Here is a 19789-nt window from a genome sequence, read left to right on the forward strand (position 1 = left end):
ACAGACAGCTTTTGTTTTACAGAATTTCTGTTTGCCCTTCCAGAGAGAATAACAAACAAACACCCCAAACAAAACTAAGCCCCATGCCTCCAAATTTGAAGAGGTTTCTAAGGAGCACTTTCCTAGTAAATAACACGAGTAAAGCAGTGATTGGTATTGAAAATAGTGGTTAATGAATATACAGATTTCTTCAGGAGTTGGTCTAGTTTACAATATAGATTTTTTTAGTTAAGGTTGTCACATCATGACTGCAAAGAGCTAGGATTTCTAAACACACACCTGTGTGAGAAGACAAGCCTACGTACATATAGAGAAAAGGTGATAATACAGCAGCTTTTTCCCCCACTATTAGTTACTAGATTCAAAGGAAACAGAGCTGTTATTGCACACTTCATATAGGAAACCAGCTTTTATTGCAGCTCTGCATTCCCAGTGAAGGCAGTCTGAGCCTGGGCATCCATCGCACTTAAATAACTCCAGCAGTAACAAACTAGACAAGGGAAACAGCTAACTCTGTAAAGAACCTGTATGAGATTTATATGGAGCATGAAAGAAAACTGAAAAGAGCAATGGCAGAAATAAGAACTGGGAATGAAATGGCATAGAAACAAAGAATAACGCACCAAACCAACCAGTCACTTATCCTATAGTAAATAATTATCACACAGAACACAAATTTCTTCCCAAGGAGTACTTCCTGCTTCGTGGTAACAGACCAAGAGCACATTCATACACTTTGGGAAATAATAATGTTCCCTTAATGACAGGCTCATGAATGAATAGCTCATCATCCCATACCAGAGACACAGAGTACTGTCAGTAACAACTGACCGCTCAAGAAGGAAGCAAAGATTCTAAATAAATGCTTATTCTTATCTTGCAGCAGCTAGAAATCTGAAGTCGTTCATGTTCCATTCTCAATAAGCCTTAATAACAGTATTTTGCATAGAATTCCTAAAGATGAAAAATGCCTTAAGATCAGTAATTTCGCATACAAAGAAACAAAAGTTCCTCTAGCTTTTGTTCAAACCACATTTAAAGAAAATTGCCATTGGACTTTTTAGGTCTCCTCTGGCAATGTGTTTTAGTTAACTCATCTTAACACAGACTCCAGAACACATCCCTTGGTCCTGGACTTTGTCTGAAACTTTTCTTGGGGCATGGGTTCAGCAGAGTAGTCCCAGTCCCTGGAAAGCAGTATTCCCTGGACTATATAAACCTAGTAATTCCTTACAGATACTCTCCTAAAAGGTTTCTCTAAATTATAATTCACTTAAATAAATTTTAGGTCATTAAAGTCAATAAAAATGGGGAAGTTTGTAAAAATGTCCCCAAATCATAGAAGGCAGAAGACTGTATACTCTGGATTACACACTTTCAAAGCTTTAAAATCCTGCTTGTTTTTCTGCTCTTTCCTCTTTCCCACACGCAGTCAGCATCCATGGATACACACAACATTCACAGAAGAAACTGTACCACTATTTCAATACACTAATCCTACCCTCACATTTATTACCTGATCTCTAAAGGACTTTTGCTTACCTTTTCATCACCTTCAAGGCAAATTCACTTAGTTTTAAAAGCAAGCAACTTTACCTGCCACATAAATTACATTAACAATTCTGGATTCAAGCACATAAGTTTCCAATGGCTTGTTCTACTTGTCTCCCATAAGACTTGCTTTCAGAGAAAAGGCAATAATTTCTTACACCATCTCATATCAGTTGTGAGGATGTCTGTCACCTATGAGAAATACTTACGTTCAGTGGCCCTCCTCTTTTCTTCACCTTTTAGCTAGCATTTGTGGGCATTAACAACTTAAATGCTTTAATGCAATGACATGTTTTTATGTAAAAACAACTGAATGTCAATACAAAAACGCACCTTACACAGTTTCAGTAATCACCTGATCAGAATAATAGCCAGCTACTGCTCACACACTGATGTTGAAAGGCCACAGTACGACGCACCTCAGTATCAGCAGACAGAAAACTGCCAAGAAACCAACCCTACCTCTACATTCCCCAGAGACGCTATGGAAAAGGGAAAAGGGGAAGAAGAGAGATTTGCAATAAACTCTCCCAAGATCCTTCTTTTAATACATATTCCTGCTACAAATATCTACGTTCCTCTAATTAAATATATATATATGTATGTATATATGTGTATTCCAACTAGGCTTTCCAAATTCTAATGCATTTCTCTCTTCTGAACACCTACCAGGTCCTTACAAGACTGTTAACAGATTTCACCAGAAGGTGGCAGCCTACAGTTACCAAATGAAGGGAAAGTAGTTCTAAAGACAAAATTAAGCTCGATACTGAATGATAACAAAATAGTAAACCTCACAGACAATGATTAAGCCGAGTAGTCTATTTAAGTACCAAAGTACTGTTTGAGTACATTTGAAGACTGAATTCTGTACCCTGCTCTATCAGTAACATGTCCAATAATGAAACGTATTCATCTCCACATATATTCCTCCTGCCTCTTTCCCTGGTATCAGTGTATTTTACACCACAGCGATACAAAGAATAAAACAAAATAAAAGTTAACAGAAAAAAAACTATGAAATTTATTAAGGCACCAAAATTGTAAAGAATACAAGATATCATCAAATCATGATTCTAATTTGTACCATTAGCTATGGCAAGCACATGCCATGTAAGTCACAACTTTCATGTAACAAAACGTGACCTCTTTGACATTCGGGTTTGAAAGCTAAACAAAAATGCAAGCAAAATCTACTAATTTTGAAGCTCCAAATGACAATTCAGCAGTGAACCCCAGGGGTCAGTGCTGAGTCTAATCCTATTCTATATTTTCACCAGCAATCAGGATGATGGGGCAGAGTGCATCCTTACCAATTCACTGATGACACAAAACTGGGAGGAGTGGCTGGTAGACCTAAGGGCTGTGCTGCCATCCAGAGGGATGTGGCTGAGAAAGAAGGGGCTTCAGATAGAAACCTGAAGAAAAAACCTTTCCCTGAAGAGGGAGAATTGCAAAGCTCTGCACTGGGGGGGAGAAACAACACGAGGCACAAATAAATGCTGGGCCAGCTAGAAGGTAGCTTTGCAGAAAAGAAAACAAGTTGAACGTGAGCCAGCAGTGTGCCCTTGCAGCAAAACAGCCTAACAGAATCCTTGGCTGAACTGGCAGGACAAGGACAATTCCTTCACTCCCAGTGTTGCTGCCTCTGACTACATGAACAAGGAGGTTACAGAAGCCTGAATTCCTATGAACTTGAGTCTTAGAACCCACAGGTTCTTCCAGCTTGTTTCCACCTCACTCCAATACCTCAGCATGTTCTCCTACAGCTCTGTTCCACAGCTGCCACCTGTTTGGCTGCCAAATGACAGAGCTATGAGTATGCCAGGGCTTAGTCAACACGTCTGCTTCATCTTGCCATCTGGCTGCTTACTCCAAGAACAAGAATCTACAACTATTTTTTCCTCTGCTGAAGGACCTATTTGGAGCACTTTCTGCTACCCGGCTCTTTTGTTCACTAGTTTGAAGAACTACATATATATTTCTTTTTATCTTATGTTAAATTTGCTTATCACTGGTTATGAGGTCAAAAGTTACTGGGTGAAATAACTGACAAACCCAAGAGATGAAACTTCCTTTGCATAGGAAATCAAGAAGTGAAAGTTTGGCTATTCTAATTGTACTGAATGCTCCCGAAGTTTCACATTGGCAAGCGAAGCAAATGGTAGAAATTCCTGACCCAGCATTCCCAAAAGCAAGACAGATGCCCAAGACTGGAGCATATATGCAGGCTTTAACCACTCCTATGCCTTCACTGAAAGTGTTGACACGGCAGCTAAATCCAGGAAGTCATGTTTATGGAATCCAACACAACTTCACTATTAAAAAATCTTGAAACATTTAACAATTTCCAAAAGCAATTATGTGTGTTCTAAGAAGCAATTTCAGCTGTCTCTCTGCAGCTACCAGCATTAAGCTGGGTACCATACCTGTTCAACTGCAGTTGGCCATTTACTAACATTACAACATTTCTTTACAAGTTTAAGTTAAACCTAGGCAGCGAAATCATTCAAAGCCTAACATTCTAGTTAACATCTTGATATTTACTACTAAAAATGCTACAAGTAGTTGAATTGGCTCAGTGGAATCAGTTGAAGCAACTTCAAATTTTCATTAAAAATTGCCTACTGAAGCTGAACAAATCCAAGATGTTTCAACTTAACAAGTCTGAGTTTTGTCAATTTGTTCTCCGTTCCTCAGAGTTTACAGATGTTTTTTTTCTAATCAGAGCGATGTAGGAAAACAAGAACTACTTCACTCATATTTTCTTAAATGACTAATTAGTAAGAAGTAGAAAATGAGTAACATGAACATTAGCTTTCAATGAAGTTCATGGAAAAGATGAAAACTCAAACGAAAATATTAAGAATATCCCCAATCATCACTGCTCATTACTTTGCAGCCTCAAGAGAAAACTTCTGGTTAAACTATTGCACTGCAGATCCAGAAAAACAAACATCCACCACAGCAGGCAAAAGAAACATTAATGTTTTCCATTCTATTTTAATTTAATGCAAATATAATGATAAAGTCAGAATCTGAAGCCTGTGTTTTTCTTTTTTTCCTCCTTTTTTTATGTTGAGAACTGAAGATTGTCTCATTTTTTTTTTTCCTTCGTTCTGGGAAGACTGGAGATTTGAGAACAAAGCTGCTAATAGGAAACATGCGGAAAAGCCCTGGAGTAAATGAAAATCTGACTCAAACTCCAGATGCCACGTATCACATACCAGTGTCCAAAATTATCTGCTGAGATACACGTAAGAATTACTGTGCATACCCAGTGGATCACCTGAAATGGAAGACAGCGCGAGGCACAAACAGAAAGGCTTTCTGATATTTAAGCAATTTCCAAAAGAAATCAATGCTTTGAAACAAGAAGTGAGGATGTTTCTGAAAGCTTTCCTTAGCCATCAGAGACTTAGCTCAACAGAGCATGCTGCCAGCAGACAGACTTCTTGCAGTTCTTCACATAAAATATGAACAGTTCTACTCAACAACGCAATACTGGATTTAACCATTATGTTGCAATGACTGAAGAGGAAATAGCATACAACCAGGTTTTTCTGTCCAAACTCTTCTTCTCTCTTAAAATCATAGTCAGGAAGAAGTTGAAGACTACAATATCCCTGGAAGAACAGCATTGTGGATACAGTTTTGATGAGAATCCCACACATTTTCATACAGGAAAGTCTTGCTATAACTGTGTCCCTGCTGTATGTCCCTGTACATCAGTGTACAGCTAACAAGCCAGGACGTGTTAGGCTATCTGCAAACATACAGATCACCTATGCAGCTCGTGCAATACATCTCATAAGCCAGATGCATTACTCATTTATTACTCAGCACCTTCACAAAGTATGGTGTCAAGGGGAGAAATGCTGAAATGAGTAAGTTCTCTTCACAGTTACACTTGGAGATCTGTTAAATCATCAGTCCCTCATTAATTTCTGAAGACAGCAGGAAAATAAAACTAACTGACTGCTTGCCAAAAGATATGAAAGTCCCTGAGGTGCAGAGAAAGCAAGTGACCAGCACAAGCAAGAACTTGCCTCTTAACTATTCAGCCTGTGTTATTTTCATGTTACAAGTGCTTTTCAAACATAAAGACCAAAGTAAACACTTTCCTTCCAGAAGCACTCTTCATAGAATATCTTAACTCCCTTCTTTCCTCCTTGTGCAAAAGGAAAGTGGCCTGCCATTATGAAATATACTGTCCTGCCTTCATTTGTATCCTGCTTAGGGCCACCAAGAACATTCAGACATCACACTAACCTTTTTCTTACAGCTCTGTTCAAACCTTATCTTCTTTCTATTCTACAGGATGAAACAAGGGTCAGTAACAGGACTAACCTTTCAGCATGAAGAACTGAAGAAACCATTTATGTATTAACTTGACCAAGAGAGGCTCAGATTCAAGCAGCAGTATAATAATGAACTGCATAATTCAGCATGAATAATGTAAGCAATGTAAACTCACTTCTCCAGCAGAAATGCTGTAATGCAGTGTTATTACTCGCTCAAAGAAAAAGTTTCATAGCCAGAAATCAGTACTTCCACAGAATTCCTCTTATTTCCTAATAACAGAATTTTCATGTATGTTTCTGTATACAATTCCCATTTAGATGTTAACCTCCTATATATGCTTTCAAACATTTTTATTACCTCAAATACTAAATCTGATTTTGTGAAGAACTTTTATGCTTATAAGACAACATACAAGAGGAAAGATAAACAATGTTCAGAGACACAGAATTGTTAAGAACATGCCAGTACAGTGTAATACTCTGCCCTCAAGCTCACTAAACGCATAATACTATCCTCCAAGAAGAGCCAGCAGAATCTTCTCATAATACCAAAAATTCTGAGATAAAAGATTTAGAATATTTATAGAAGCTACACTGCATGCAGACATCTACCTCTACTGGTAAAGTTAATAGCTTCATGTTACACTTGACAAACTGTTTCTATATTGGGGCCTATAGGACTGGCACACTCTGAACCGAAGCCAAAATCTATTGTGATGCCATGCAAAGGGAAACGTGCTTCCAACCTCCATCAACCACTATCACAGCCAGAGTTCATAAAGTATTTTCTTAAACATGGTAAGAGATTCCTTATTCATCAAATAACCATCAAGATTAGCTATAAGCATTTACATATACATTAGAGCAATAAACTTATCAGAATATAAAATGGAATAAGCTAGTAGAAGGTTAATAGGCCACTGTTTTTCCTTGAAACCAATGTCAAGGTAAAATCTGTAGGAAACAATGCAATTGGTATTGTAATTACTGTGTATTTTGCCTCTACTGAAAACTAATTCTTGATGATAATGTCTTCTTGCAACAATCAGTATTCCTGTACAAAGTGCATTCATAATGAATGCAAAATCACAACATTTCAGAAAAGTAGAAACCAAGCCTGATTTTGAAAGTCTTCAGCATCCTGCATTCTTCTTACTGCTTCTACTCAAAGGAGGGAAGAAAAAACTCATGTATAATCAATAAAAGTTATATAAAGGAATATTATATAATCAAATAATATTAAGATGTTATAATAATGAAATAAGCAAGAGAGTTAGGCACAGCGAGACAAAGAGAATAAATAGGAGGCTTACCCGTGTCGTGGGCTCGCTCAGGAAAGACCAGTGGAGCAGATCTTCTAAAGAGAGAGAGATCCTTCCCCACTGGTAGTCAGCTCTTAAATGGGTCTAGGAGAGGTGCAGCCAGGCTCCACCCCTTCCTGCAGCACAGGTGAATTGCTTTCACCTGTGCTCCCAGGGCTGCCTCATTGCTCGCCTCAGGTGATCAATCAGAGGTTCAGGCCGCGACTCAGCAGTTCCCATACAGTCATTATTCCTTATTAAAACCTTGTATGATCATTTAAGATAATGCAATTAAAACACTGCATATTAAAAAAAAAAGTTTCTTACCACACTACCTAAAAATCGTTTAGATGTTTTCCACACGCACTTCCCTCCGAAGCATACATGCATAAAGAAATCTTTAATTACTGCTGTTATCAGGAATGTCTTGCTGCAGTAGTAGCTGTATATTATAGATGTGTATTGCTGCTGCTTCTGCTTTGTGCTAAGAACAGAAAGGGTAACACATGTCTCATGTTAACAGTTCCCTTCCAAAGGCAGAGTGCATAGGAACCTGAGAAGATGAGAATATGTGATTATGGAAAATACATCTGCAAGAAATGCAATTGCTTCGTAAAGTAACTGCTCTCGCCTTCCAAAGAGTGCCCTTCCACTTACACATTCTAAAGGGGGTCAGTCCATTATCTAGTTCACCCACTGGCAGTTCTAAACAATTAAACAACTCATGTCTCTGATTGCTTTCACAGCATACAGATTTATAAGTTCCAACAAAAAGCCCAGTGCTTGGCAAAGATGCGATGGGAGTTTTGGACGGCTGTCTTATGGAGACACAGAATGTTGAGATTCGTAAATGCAGCTACCCCATAGGCTCAGTTCTGATGAAGTTCAATCTAACCCCTCAATCAAAGCACTGGCCTCATGCCATCACCAGACTAAAACTCAGCTAAAATTTATTAAGAGAAAAAGCATTACGAATATTTATATTTTGGCTATAAATATTTTCATGTATCATACCTGTTCCTGAAAAGCCATAGGGAAAGGCAACAGTCAGGTGCTGGAAGCATAACAGTAACAAGAACACTTACTTGATTTCCATGGAAGATCTGTAACTAATGCCTAAATCACCTCAGCCTCCCTAATGAAATGGTGGCCACCATGCATATTTGTTTGGAACAGGTAAAGAAATGAGTTGTTTTTTTTCAAGCAACTGACTGTACGAATATGTGAACTGTATTTAAGTCCTCACCAGAAGTAGTCAGAAGTCCTTTCAAGAATCTCAGAACAGCTAACGACAGAAGAAAGAGAAGGCTTCCTACCACAGAGTGGTGGGATGAAACAGCTATGAGACACTGCCTCAGCTCTACCAAGAAGAGGCCATTTCTCATGAACTACTCAGGCAAAGTAGAATAACTTCAGGCTGATTACTTGCCATAAATAAAATAACAAATGTACTTTCACGTCTGGTAGAATATAGCTGTATGGAAAAGTATCTTCCTTAAAACAGAGTTAAATAAAGAAAATCCAGAAAAACAGAGCATTAACTGGTTGGAAGGAAGAGTGCAGAGATCATATTTTTCCTTATAAGTGAAGATGCCAGGGACACGCGCAGATGAATGACAACATGTAATAATACTCAGTGTTTCTATGGAAGTTTCCAAGTCACAGTTTCCGGCTGCAGAGAAAATGTACTGCAGAAACATAACTCATTACTTGTCACATTCTTATATTCTTTCCTGCAACTTTGCTGTCAACTACTATTGAAATCTGGATACAGGTCTAGGTATATTGAGTTTTATCCAATGCAAGATTCTGTTCTGTCATGGCATGCTCATACACTAGCATTACAAGCTCTTGTACTACGCAAGTAGATTTATTCAACAGTCACTGTAAAAACAATGACTTTGTCATTGAATAAACTCTAAATAACAGAGTAAAGAGAAAGCATCTTCCATCATCTGTACATTAGGGAAATTGCTGTCAGTGCAAAACATTTTCTTATGTTTGATCATCCAGGAATTGCTTGGCAGATAATCTTGAAAACTACCCCTTATCTTTGTCATAAAGCCTCTACAGAAAAAAAGCTGGTTTTTGAAAGCTATGTACGTATGGTTTGCAGACTGAAGACAACCATGGGAACAATCTGAAGCTACATTTCAGGTACCTTACAAAAATGCATTAAACCTGTACTGTACTGTAAGTGAACAAATGCTAATGAAAAAGATTGATGTAAATTAAGATATTAGGAAAAGTATGAAAATGTGACTTCTACCCATAAAGCTTAATATCTGATTGACCTGGATGAGGGGATTGAGTGCACCCTCAATAAGTCTGCAGATGACACCAACTTGGGAGGAAGCGTCAACCTGTCTGGGGGTAAGAAGGAATATTTTTAATATTTTAAACTCTTTATTGCCTGCATTGATTGTTTGACTACTTGCTATTGTAGCAACAGAAACTTCATGAGGACTAATTCAACGCTCCTGCTATAGAAAAGAAAACCCACCTACAAAAGTAATGCATGCCCTTCCTGCGACAGACTGAAGGTTATTATGTGCAACATCTTCAGTCTAGTAAATCTCAGGAATTGTTTTTGAGTTCTAGTTTTTCTATATTGAACTGTTCTTGATCAACACATCCTTCATAGTAGTTCCTAGAAAACAGAAAAATTTGTGTAAAACAGACTGCATAAGTCAAGGGCTGCAGAGCTTTCATCGTGTAATATCACCTACAAAATGGGAAATAGGTAGAGGTCACACAGTAAGGGTCATGTCAAGGGCAGCCACGGCCTCACATATTGAACAGCTCTCCTCTCAGTAGATTGAGAATCATCTCAGCTCTGCAAGATTCTTTATACGATTCAATGACCCCCCTTTTTCTGTAACCTTTACAAATGCATATTTGCACAGGGAGATGCTCAGAGGATGACTTTCCACCAAACAGCACGAAGTCTTTAAGAGCTGTTATTACCTGGTGCTCTTGGCAGGCTCTGACTGGACTGAAGGCCCTGCAAAATGGAGCAATTCAGAATCTGATTTTCTAATTAGCTGAGAGCTCCATGCTTCAGTACCCACATTTTCCAGCCAGCTCTTGCAGAGGATAAATAGAGGATAAACAGATTCTGCAACAATCCGACAATCTGTTACTATTGTTAATAGCAAGCACAAACAAGAAGTGACTTTGCAGATCACATACAACAGTCACGCAGGCTGCTAGTGGTCTGCTGACAGCATTTGTGGATAACAAGTTAAGACCTAGGAATTAGGATGCAAAGAGTTTTATATCTGTATTTTCTTTCTGAGCCTACAATCTGACTTTGAAGTGCAGCCCAATGTGGATAATTCATGTCTGAGGTTGTTTCTTTCTTCTGAAACCCACAGGCTTTATGGGGAGCCAAATTACAGCATTTAAATTTCCTCTTATATTTAATCACATATCCTCTTTTCTTCTGTACAGACATTGAAAGCAACAAATCAACATCATCAATTCTTATCTACATAGATTTTCTTCAATTTGCCAAGTAAAGATTTTGGACTTTTGAGCTTGAGGCTTTTCTTCAGAAGTCTGACAGTGGAGCCAGGGCCTGGCTGAAGAACTTTATGCAAAGTTCATGATTCCAGAGAGTTCTTAGTGATACTAAGCTGCATAAGTTAGCGCTACTGGACTTCCAATGGGCTTCTGTGAACAACGTGCAGATATTTTAGGCTTTCTCTAGACTTCATATGGGGTACTACAGTTTTTGGAGGAGAAAAAAAATGCAGAAGGAAAAAAAAATAAAGCCCAAAGAAACTCCAAAGCCCTTCAAAGGAAAATGCTGTATGTAGGAAAGGAAGCTGAGCAGTACAATTTTTTCCTTCTTACATGAGGATCAATGCCATTCACAAATCACACCACTTCGCTGTCAGGGCTTACATTCTCTGCCTACTCTGGAAATATTTTGCCTACAACTTTGATACTTCAAAACAGAAAGATTTTAAGTTCAAGCTTAGCAAACCTAAAATCACTAAATATTAGAACAGTCTTCTCTCTAACGCCTTCAGTTCAGAGCCAAAGTTGAAAACAATAACAATTTTCATTAACTGAATGAGTTAACAACAACGGTAAAACTTCAGACATGTTATTTAAAAAAGTTCATTTGAGTGAACTTACTTAAAAGATTTGTCCTAGCCTTTGAAACAAACTGTCTTATGAGTATGATGTTAAATTTAATCCTCTCATTATCCTCCTTGTAAGGAAACTCCTACCACAATTCAGACCAAAGCTAGAAGATGATCCCAACCACACAGATTTGACCAAGATGACAAAGTAGACTTGTTTACATTCAAGACAGCTCATGCAACAAAAAAAGAAATGAGTCTTAATATGTACCATGGCTGGCCCTGCATCATCTTCTGCAAGTATATATGCTGTAAAGGAAGAGCTTTGCTACAGTTCTCAGATGGACAGGCTCTTTTACTCTGCCATCATGGATTTTTAACGATGAGATTTCAAGTCTTCTAATAACTAACAAGGATTCAGGACACAATCATAAGTTGAAAACTACACAAAACTATCAGGTATGAAATTTAAATTTGGTCAAATTTTATTTTAAGAGAAAATAGCTTTAATTCTTGCATATGCTTTATTTTGAACTGTTTATATAACAGATCTTCCAAAACTGTGCATTATATCCTTTGACTTCCACTTTAAAAAGCAAATCAATACAAAACCAACTGATTTTGTAGCAGTCAGTAACACTTCACTGGCTGGTGTTATAAATTCAAGTGTCTTTTTCTGGTTCATCAGTAGGAATATATTCTAATTACTTAAAAAAAATTAGTAACTCATTGTTTGATATTACTTAGGTTTAATTATACCATGGTAGTTACTTAACTACATGCAGTACAGTTCACAAGGCACTATTTAGGTTTAATTTTACTCTTTCAACCTCTCCTTTGCAATTCTGTATCCTACATATAAGTAGGTGATTGCTGTAATTTTAATTCCACGTTGCCTGCTCCTACAACATTACTGTTGCTCATGACTTCTGATGCTTTTGTTTGTATTCCAAATGTTAAATCCGTGCGTGATTTTGGTTCTTTAATAATTTCCAGTCCACAATGCTACAGAAAAAAGCTTGGAAAGGTCAGATAGATCATCAACCTCAGGAAGCTCAAAGCCAAAACAGAATTTACTATTGTGTTATTTTCTTTTCTCGATGAAGAATTTTCCTTGTCAATAGGTTTAGAAATAATGCAATTCTTTTACCAATCCAAAAGTGTAATAAAATGCTTCCCTAGAGTTTTCTGATGATTCATACAACTAATCCAGAACTTCTCTACTTCAACAATAAACTCACCCCCCCCTTTTCTCCATTTTTGCACATATATCCTAAGTACTGTAATCCAGCAAAATAACACAGTAATATCTTTTTTTTTATCCCCTTGTAAAGCTGGGGAAAATATATCCATCCATCCCACAAAACTGGTTTATCTCTCATGTCATTCCTGCCCGTTTCATACAAAAGCTCATACTCTTTGTACACAAGCTACCACAAACATGCTGGAAACTTATTATGAATTTTAAAACACTACATATTAAAACCACGATATAGTCTGAATGTTTGTTTCCTGCAGAACAGGAAATACAAAAAGTGGGAAAAAAAAAAAGCGCACATTTGAAGATATTCATCAGGACCCTTTGTGTAGCACATGCTTTCCCTCAGCTTTTACAAGGTTAGGATTTTGGCCAGTTGGTTGGTTTTTTTTTGTTTTGTTTTACTGTTTCTTAACCTCCTCCTCCCTCCAAAGAACAAACCCTTTGGATAAGGGATTGAGTGTAACAGAAACCACAAAATGAACTCATGACCTCTGAAATATTTTATAAGTCTTACACTTGCAAGATCCTTTTTTTTTTTTTTTAAATGAACCGATAACACTGAAAAAGTACTTTAAATTTTTTAAAAAGTAATTTTAACAAAAGAAGGGATCTCTTTGCAGACTTGTGACACTGCATCAACAGCAGCTGATGATGTGGCACAATACTTTTTTTTTTTCGCTGGCAAATCAGAAGAGGGACTAAGACTATTATTTTACTTTGCCTTCCCACAAGGCTCCTCACCACAAAATATGGTTTAGAGACATCTTTCTTTCCTCCAGCTGTGTTAGGCTATTGCTCAGATGATTTCATCAGCACACTAAGCTGCTCCCTTCTACAGCTTGAGCTTCCCAGACTTCCAAGGAGTAACTTCTATTGGTAAGCAGGAATAAAAAGAACCAGTTGCATTATCTTTTGCAGTGAGGAGTAACTCATGCATCTTATGTAAGTACTCGATTTCAGCTGGTACCTTGCTTACAATACTGTTACTGAGTTCTTGGTTTGGGGGTTTTTTATCTTTTTTTTTTTTTTTTTTTTTTACCAGATGTAGAGAATCATGCTTCTATGATTTTCTATTTTCTTTCAAGTCTTTAAGTACACAGTTCTCATATTATGTGCATCTGATCTGCTCCCCTCATTACCAGCGTCAGCTGACATCATTCTTTATTTTAAAGATAATAGGTTCTTAAAAATACTTCATGAAGAAGCATTAGTATCTCAGTGCTTTGAGACATGAACTTCAAGTTTAAGGACAGTAGCCATCCTACCAAATACGCACTCAGCTTCAGCTAAGGTATAAGAAGCCCTCAAAATATAAGCTCCTCCCACTCTGTAAAGCCCGTTATGTACCATCATTCCATCTGCAGTGATTACAGCTCTTCCCTTTACCCTGTCTACGTGTCTAGTGAATTGTTCGAAGGTCTAAGTAAGCTTTATCCTCAAACTATATGGAATTTAGCAGTGTCTTTTCTCCTGGTTTTTAATGCACTCTAATTCATTCTAATGAATAGAACAAATGATTAATCACAAATGTTGTGAGAAGCAGGAATGCTGAGAGGCTAGAACCAGAAGATGAAGCTGAAGTTCTGGGTAGAACTAGGAGCAAGAAGAGAGAGAAACAAAACTAAACAAAGAACATGAAGTAATGGTGAGAAACAGATTTTGTCAAAATCTGCTCCAGAAAACAAAATCAAGTCACAATAGAGACAGGACTTCTATGGGCAGACACCAGGAGCTCTGACTTGGAGTTAGAAATATGGTAAACAGCTATTCTTCTAATATACACTGCCTGAAATCTCTAAAGCAATTAATTCCTCTTGAAGCTGCTTCCTGAACTCAGCAACTGTCCACTAAGTTTGTCTTTATAATGCATTAATAGAATGCAGGCAGTGGCAGATTGGCCTTCATGGAGACACTGCAACTATTCACCGACATTAGCTCAGATGTCTGACAATACTTAGAGATATGGAGACCCAGCTTTGCTGAGGACCTACACACAGCGTGGTTCTGAACAACCGACTCTGCCCAACCCTGTTTTTAAGTATTTAATGAATTATCAAAACTTCATTAAATAAGCGTTCCAATACAAATGATAGAAATCAAATTTGAGTTAGACAATTCCATAACTGATATCAGCTAACCACTGCTGCACACCTTATGTATATAATGCAGGAACATTATGAGAACGTGATCAATTCCATGGTTTTGTTACTGCTTTTCTTAGGACTCCCTTTCTCCTTAAATTCATAGAATATGTCACACAATGGGAATCAGCCAGCAACATGAGGCACACGAAATTAGTGTTTTCAAGTCTCATCTCCTTCATTACTCTTTGATTAGGCCTGGTAAAACAAGATAAACTACTAAGAACAACCAAGAAAAAGAGTTCTATGATTAAGAAACATGAATAGCATTATAAGAAAACTGAGAGTATTTGCTTTTCTCTGCATCATAATTCCCACACTATATTGAGAGAGTCTCAAGATCTCCAGCAATATCTGTGCTTTGATCGGCAGTGTTACATTTTGACTCACCTGTTGTCTAACTTGTACAGCTTGACACGATTCACAACTCAACTCTGCCAAATAATAGGGTTCCTCTGACTGTAGAGTACTCTAAAGTGTTAGTCTGGCTTTGAGCATCTGAAATTTGACAGGCAAAATTGATTGCAAGTAATTATCTTTCACAATATCACTATTTCACCTTAGAAGGTGATTATGAAGGTAAATTAGGTCTAGAAAGGTCTTACAATTACTGAAGCATAGGAATTCTACAAAGAAAACTGCTTATCAGTGAAGATATCATGTGATATGCAGTACACAATAACTGAAATCAAATACAGTGATAAGAATTAAAAATTATTATTAGTGCATTGCAGTGAGACAGACATATATTGCAGAAAATAGAAGGATATCACAAAATGCCACAAAACACACAACCACCAATACAATATCAATTTTTATCTATTTTTACGTTGAATACGATCTGATAAGGATTCTATCTGCACCCATCCAAAACTGATCCGTTAGGCTGGTGCTTAATACATTATACTGGAAAGAATGCAACAACTACAATGTCTAACAACCCAGATTGCACATGATTTCATATATACAGTTCTTTTGCAACTTGTCTGTAACACATATAGGTGAGAAAGGAATGAAGATTTTTCTGCTACTTCTCCCAGCTCTTACAGTGCACTTCAGTATCAGGGACAGCACAGGTAGAAAGCTCTTCATAACCAGAATTCAGACAGCAAAAGTTCAGTTTACTTCAAGGCCAGTATAGTTGCTTATGGCTGTTTCTTGAAAGATCCCAACTAGAAAATGTTTCTGCTAGTAGTATCATTGACAGGGTTGTGAAAAAAATGTGTTATTCTGCTTATTTACAATAGTTTTATACTGCTTCTCCTCAAAACTGAGAGATTCATATGTGATTTCACTTATGACTACCTGGGAATCCTATTTTCTTTCTCATCAACAGGGTAGAAGTACAAATTCAAATATGGGGATTCTGAGCCAGCTATCAATCATTTACCTCCTCTGGACCACTGCTGTATTTTGCCAATACGAAGATTACGATTTTGGGGACGAATATGATGAGCCAGATCATCAACATCCATATTATTTTAACTCTAATCCAAGAGCACAAGCTGAGGTTCCTCACTTTCCTTTTCCAGTTGAGTGTGCCAGAGAATGCTTTTGTCCACCAGAATTTCCACTATCTATGTACTGTGACCATCGTAAGCTTAAAACAATACCAAACATCCCTGCTCACGTCCAACAACTCTATCTGCAAAACAATGATATTGAAGCTGTACCTGCAGGACCATTCACTAACGTTACCATTTTAAGAGAAATTAATCTGAGCTTCAACAAAATTAAATCTCATCTGATTGATCGTGGTGTTTTTGCCAAATTGTCAAACTTAGTGCAGCTTCATTTACAGCATAACGAATTAGATCAATTTCCTTTCCCACTTCCCAGCTCTCTGGAGAGACTCCTCCTTGGCTTCAATAAGATTTCCCAGTTACCTGGAATTGCACTGGACGGATTACCAAACATAACCATGCTTGACCTCTGCAATAATTTTCTTGACGATTCAGCACTCAAAGGAAATCACTTTTCAGTCATGAACAACTTAATGCAGCTGAACTTATGCAACAACAAATTACAGACCATGCCTCCTAGCCTGCCGTCGTCACTTATGTATCTCTCTCTTGAAAATAACTCCATTTCTTATATTCCAGAAAACTATTTCAGCAAACTCCCCAAGATCATTGCCCTAAGAATGTCTCACAATAACCTGCAGAACATTCCACGCAACACCTTTATTAATCTACAAAACCTTTTAGAACTTAACCTTGGACATAACAAATTGAAACAAGTATTCTATGTTCCAAGAAGTCTGCAGCATTTGTATATTGAAGACAATGACATTGAAAGTATGTTGATAGCTCTTCACTCTTGAAAAGCAGAAAAATGTAGAAATGGGATTTGGAGTTGGTTGTCAGGAGCAGAGGATGGAATGAGCCTTTTCTTTACCATCTAGAGTTAATCACTTAGCCTAAATCAAAAACTAGCAGAAACACTTATTTGTCACTGATTATGAAGATCTGTCACCTAACAGCTGACAGGTTGCATAGAATCCAAGCTTACAAGCCAGGAGTCATCCAAATTTGCATGTTGTTCTAGAAGTATTACGATACCCCTCTTTGCAGACACATGAGATTGAGCTGTTGATGTTCTGAACTAACCAGTTAATGTGGCATTGACCCAAAGTTCATACACAACATCTCTCTCAGAAATAAGTGCTATGTAGCTTTTAACTTACGGCACAGCGAAGGTACCGTTCCATCTTCTTCAAGACGGAATGTAAACGTATCCTTGGTTAGCTGAGAAGAAACAAAGGCAAACTAGAAAGGATTTTAATTTTCTATTTTGCCATAATTTCCAAGTGGATGTTTTGTAAATATTCCGCATTTTTTTCCATTTAATTCCTAAAATCACTTTGAAACTTTCTTTTGATAAAACAACTGGAAAAAATCACATAAGAATTGAAAAATATGCAATTCATATAAAAGAGTAATTAAGATTGTAGTTGCAGCCACACGCATATGTATACATTTTACCCCACAATCTTATATTTTGCAAATTCTAGAACTGTTGTAATTGTCATGTATGAAACTGGTTTAAAACAGAGGAAAGGCTACTATAATATGATGCATCACAAATTTTCCATTTTAAATTCCAAAATTTGTTTCAATTATGAAATACTTCTTAAATATAACCTTATTTTCTGTATTTTAACTAATATTTTTCTCTCTTACAGTGATAAATGTTACTTTGATGTGTCCATCTATTGATCCAATGAACATCAACCAGTTAACCTATATACGGGTGGACCAAAATAAGCTAACAGCTCCAATAAGCACATATGCCTTCTTTTGCTTCCCTCATATTAGAACCATTTACTATGGAGAACAAAACAGTAATGCCAACAAGTCAACACAAATCAGAACAGCAGTGTTTCGACGACTTTTAACACCAGAAGAATACGATGAAATAGAAGATGATCATGAAACACACGATCAAGAAACTGAGGAAGAGCACGAAGCAGAAAACAATTATTTTTTTCCTCACTTTTGGTGAAATAATCATTGTTAATGAGTACATATAGAAATTTTTCCTTACTTATGGAGTATTCGTGCCCATTTTAGAACAGAGTTAAATATTTCGGGATCTTTAAGCTATAATCTATAAAGCAGAGATAGAATTTTAGTGCATATAAATATGCCATTAGCAATGCAGAAAAAAATATAATACTAACAGCAAGAATACTCATGTCAATGTAGCAGTATGATATACTGATGATGGACTTATTTGTGGGTTGGCAGCCTAAGCAGTAGAAAATTGACCTTCCATGTTCTAAAGTGATTCAACTTGCCAAATGTTTATAGCACAGATGTCATGCTCAACAGGAATATGTGGACAACATCAAAAATCTGTCCAGCTAGATGTTCAACTGGAAGTAGTAAGAAAATAGTAGAAAATAGACATACAAGAGAAAAACATTTGAGAGCAAGATCACAAAAGATCACAATGTTGTTGCACATCTTCCTCAAATACAGATGTTGATTCATTCAGTATCTAACTGAAAAGGAAAATCAAACTTTTGGGTTTCAGATCTTAATGTATTGTCTGTGCAGTGTCGTGCCGAGATGTATTCTTTACTTCTCAACCTGTGCTTCAGCTATCACAAGTCTTTCAAAAAGATTTTAGTTGATTAGACATGAAGGCAATGAATGACTTCTCAAAGGTTTTAATGATGTGCATTAACACAACTCCGAACCATGAGACTAAAGCATAGGTAAAACAGAAGTACTATTTTAGTTCAGAAGGAATTAAAAATGTAACGCTTTAATTAGAGTTGCACATCACTAGAGCAGGCACACATAGTGGCATTCCAGGCTTTATTAACAATTTAGACTATCCTTCAGTGTAACCAATACCAATAAGCTGCACCCCCTGCTTGAAAGTTGAGCAAAAATTGCTTCAAGTAATCCAAAGAAAAGTAGCATACATTGTCTGAGCTATGGAAAGCATTTTGTTATGTCTTATACCTAAAGAGATTCAAGTTACTACAAGGTAAGCACACAAAGCACATAAGCCTTCAGTTTAATTAAATTCCTCATTTTTTTCAGCGCTTCACTGAAGAACACAAGTGCAATAAGCCACACATCACACTGCCACGTTTATATTACACTTTAAGTTTAGGGAAACTAAAAAAGTGCATTATAGAAATGAGCAAATTTGTACAAGAATTTCTAAAAAGTTTTAGCTTTCTTACAGTATCAGATACTTTTTGAAGCCCTTCTTAGTATATTTTGTTTTCTAATGCAACAAATAACATGCTAACAAACTGAAAAACCTTAATCATGCGTCTGTATTTCTAAATTGAAATTAAGGCCTCGTAAGTACATGTATATAACCAAATCCTTAAGAACAAATTCTTTGAGAAATCTATGCATACAAAATGTATTATATCATAGGCAACTTGGATACTTATGTGAACTAACTCAATCTTCTTTCTTTCCTCTGCCCCCACATTTTTTTCCTTTCACGTGTGTAGTGACCATGAAGATATGGTAAACGTAAACGTCTAGCTTCAGCTTTTCAGAATGTATCTTCTTTTTGTTAAAAAAAAAAAAAAAATCAATTAACATTTATACACTCTAGCTTCACATAGGAACATATAAATATATTCTTTATATTTAAACTCTTC

General features: G+C 36.9%; 2 protein-coding genes across 3 annotated transcripts in view; one reads left to right on the top strand and one right to left on the bottom strand.

Moving 5' to 3' along the window:
* The window catches only part of CENPP (centromere protein P), a 128261-nt gene that overhangs the window by 74855 nt on the left and 33617 nt on the right, over nt 1–19789 (bottom strand). The gene's annotated exons all lie outside the window — the stretch shown is intronic.
* Nucleotides 11797–19568, top strand: OMD (osteomodulin). 2 transcript variants are annotated; one of them, XM_031609283.2, is made up of 3 exons: nt 11797–13453; nt 15989–16949; nt 17837–19568. In XM_031609283.2, exons 2-3 carry the CDS (start codon nt 16010–16012, stop codon nt 18154–18156), a joined length of 1260 nt encoding a protein of 419 aa, XP_031465143.2. In that variant the 5' UTR covers nt 11797–13453; nt 15989–16009; the 3' UTR covers nt 18157–19568. The 2 variants fall into 2 exon arrangements, with proteins under 2 accessions (XP_031465143.2, XP_090004165.1); XM_090148039.1 differs by having other exon boundaries at nt 11797–13387.

This window comes from Phasianus colchicus, chromosome 11 (genome assembly GCF_987193195.1).
Source record: "Phasianus colchicus chromosome 11, bPhaCol1.hap1.1, whole genome shotgun sequence".
Taxonomy (NCBI): domain Eukaryota; kingdom Metazoa; phylum Chordata; class Aves; order Galliformes; family Phasianidae; genus Phasianus; species Phasianus colchicus.